We start from the raw sequence: 3,097 nt of genomic DNA on the forward strand, positions 1-3,097 counted from the left end.
ATGCTGAACAACATGGATTTGAACTCTAAAGATTCCTTCTACCCACAGTTTGAGAATTGTAACGGTTCTTCCCTGGGGGTGGAAAATAGCGCTCGGAAAGATACACAGGAGATGTTTTCGGACGCAGAGAGAGGAGCACCTGCCCAGTATACCCCTGGTAAATTCGCAGTAGCCTCTTGCTGCATTGCATAATATGATAAATCAATTTGCATGCATTGACAGTTTAAATAAGATTGTTTGTGGTTGCACATTGTGATTTATTAAAAACATTCCATGGATTTAATTTGGTCCATTTGCAGCTTACATGTTATGCATTTATGCTTATTGATTACATAACGACTTTACTTTATGTGCAATTATCAGAATACAATCAACCTTTGTAATGACAAACTTTCCCTCTTTCTTTTTCAGAGGGAGCACCTGTAACCCTGAAAACTGAGGCCTCCAACTCAGATTTCGCCTTTAATCCCTGTGAGGGGCCCAAAGGCACCTCCTCCTCCCTCGCCTACTCAGGCAGATTCTATGTCGAGGCGACTCAGGGGGGCCCGTGCAGCACTGAGACATTGCTCAACATGATCACAGAAATTGTCGGTATTTCTACGTTACCGATCTCCGAAGTTCAACTGAGCACCATGGACAGCAGCAGCTTCGTCGACGCGGGCGTCCAGAGGCAATCCTCCACCTGCAGCGCCACCCCGCCCCTGTACTCGTCGGAGCAGACATGCCCCAGCTACCCCGACGGTCAGTCCGGCGGCCAAGCTCAAGATTCAACCTCTCCCCACGTGAGCTTCGGCTCCCCCGCTCAAGTCCGAAACCAGAACAGCACCACCGTTCCGCAGTCAGAAGTTGCGTCTTTTCCAGTGGTGGTCAAGAATGAATTCGATAGCAGCTGTTACGAATGGGGCACGTTCAATAAATCGGACGCCTATTTGGAAACGAGCTTCCAAACATCAGAAACGTTCCCGATGTCCAGTGACTTCCCGTCTGACCAACAAGTGGATGTAAAGGAACTTTTGGACTCATTTTCACCCATGTGTCCTAACCCAGAGATGGAGTTCAAAGTTGAAGGTGGAATCAAGCAGGAGCAGTGCTATTCTGACACCTGCTCTCAGAGTTTCTGCAGTTCTCTTTACCCCAACTACCCAGCGCCAGTCATGGACCACTCAACCAACAACCTCCTCAAGCCAGCTATGTTTCCCAACATTGAACTTCCGCCATTATCTAATCAGTGCGATTCGTCTTGCCAGCTTACCTCACCAGCTTTACCCAGTACTATAGACTCAATTCTTTACTCCTCCTTGTTGCCAGACTCCTTTGCCCAAAGTTACACGCCGCGCGCGCAAAAGGCACCGCGTGTCAGGAAAAGCCCCGCCGCCTCTACCGGGCCTGCCAAAGAGAAACCCTTCACCTGCCCCATGGAGAACTGCGACCGGCGCTTCTCCCGCTCGGATGAACTCAACAGGCACATCCGCATCCACACGGGACACAAACCCTTTCAGTGCCGCATCTGTCTGCGCAGTTTCAGCCGTAGCGACCACCTCACCACCCACACCCGGACTCACACGGGAGAGAAGCCGTTCTCCTGCGACGTATGCGGCAAAAGGTTCGCTCGGAGCGACGAGAGGAAACGGCACGGTCGCGTGCACCTGAAACAGAAAGAAAAGATGGAGCTGAAGCCACAAGTGATCAGTGCGTGGCCATTTACTCTTCCCGAGGGAATTTGAAGAGACCCCATTACGCACACGAGTAGCTCTGTCCACACAACTTTACAATCTTTCTGTCGAAGATAAAACGCTTAACAGTTCATTGCTGATTACAGGTCGACGTATCAACGTTTGCGGTGTGACATATAGGTCGAGTGAAATTGGTTTGACTGTGAAAGTCTCTATAGGGAGTCTAAGAATAAGGATGTTTTACGAGTTAGATTTGCATAGTGCTATATCGGGGAGCGAATGGTGAAAAGGGTCTGCTCTTTCGACCCTAGTTTACTTGCTGCTGCTGACTCTATGCAAGATCATGCATGACTTGATTGTAAAACCTTCCCGAGTTGACAGCTCAACAGACACGTATTGTGTTTCTCTGTTACAATCAACCAATTTGATTATTTCAAACCAAACACCAAGGCATCATAACAAATGTCTTCACCAGTTCAGTACCCTTTCGTCTGGACAGCTCCAACGTCAAACCTCGACGAAGAAATATACCATTAAGACAACAAACTGCATCGAAATTGCTGGGCTATATTGCACTTATATACCTAATTTGAGATATCCTCTATCCATTAGAAAGTCGTATATTTTTTGCTTTCGAGGCTTTTATAACACGAACACTGCAACCAGTCAGATAGTGGTTCTTCAAATGCATGTTTATGTTCATGTGGTATTATTAAATATAGCCAACAAATAACTTAGTCCTCCACTTACCGAATGGAAGTGAAAGAGACTTCGTTTTATGACATGAATGTAACACATTGTTCTTGGCTTTAGTCACAAAGCAGTCCATTTGTGCCAAGGTTTTGAGAATTTATTTTGCTTTGCTATTAGTATTCTATTGATTGGTCTTTGTGTTGTATTTAAAGAAAACTGGTTGAATTATTAAATCGTGGAAGTTATACCATAAATGGAAAATAAATATATTTGTATGACTGTACTTTGTATTTTTATAGCTGTGTATATACATATTTCAAAAGACCACTGTTTAACCTTGAATTGTTAAAGTGTAAAAGGCTTTTTTAAACAAACTCACAATGTTTTACGTGTACTTTTGGAGGGCTGGTAGCAAACAGTGTTTTAGAGAGATTGTCATTTGATATCAAATATATTTCTAAGACAAGTAAAAGATGACCTAACTGTTCCTATAATAGTGACTCGAAATCTCATTTGATTCCACTGCTAATCAGTTCGTGATGAGGACTATAGTGTTAAACTAGTATGTCATTATACATGGCTCAGGTACAGTACGATGTACTGTATTGTACTGTCAAGCCAGAATTGACTAGCAGCACAACACTAAAACATTGCTGTTGAGTAATCAGGTAGCACACATTGCTGCGAGTTTATGTACTTTTCAGATGAGATGATTTAAGACTTGACAAGGC

The 3,097-nt window shown here is 44.4% G+C and overlaps 1 protein-coding gene across 1 annotated transcript; it reads left to right on the plus strand.

Annotated features, from left to right (window-relative positions):
* Positions 1-1,724, plus strand: LOC139374157 (early growth response protein 2b-like). Its single transcript, XM_071115167.1, has 2 exons — positions 1-157; positions 412-1,724. The coding sequence occupies exons 1-2, from the start codon at positions 1-3 to the stop codon at positions 1,722-1,724; spliced, it is 1,470 nt and encodes a 489-aa protein (XP_070971268.1).
* Positions 1,725-3,097: the final 1,373 nt, after the last annotated feature.

Source organism: Oncorhynchus clarkii, chromosome 19 (assembly GCF_045791955.1).
Source record: "Oncorhynchus clarkii lewisi isolate Uvic-CL-2024 chromosome 19, UVic_Ocla_1.0, whole genome shotgun sequence".
NCBI classification, from domain to species: Eukaryota; Metazoa; Chordata; class Actinopteri; order Salmoniformes; family Salmonidae; genus Oncorhynchus; species Oncorhynchus clarkii.

Coding starts and splice junctions, on each gene's coding strand:
- LOC139374157 (XM_071115167.1), top strand. CDS start 1: ATGCTGAACAACATGGATTTGAACTCTAAAGATTCCTTCTACCCACAG. Junction 158..411: donor ACCTGCCCAGTATACCCCTG/GTAAATTCGCAG, acceptor TTTCTTTTTCAG/AGGGAGCACCTGTAACCCTG.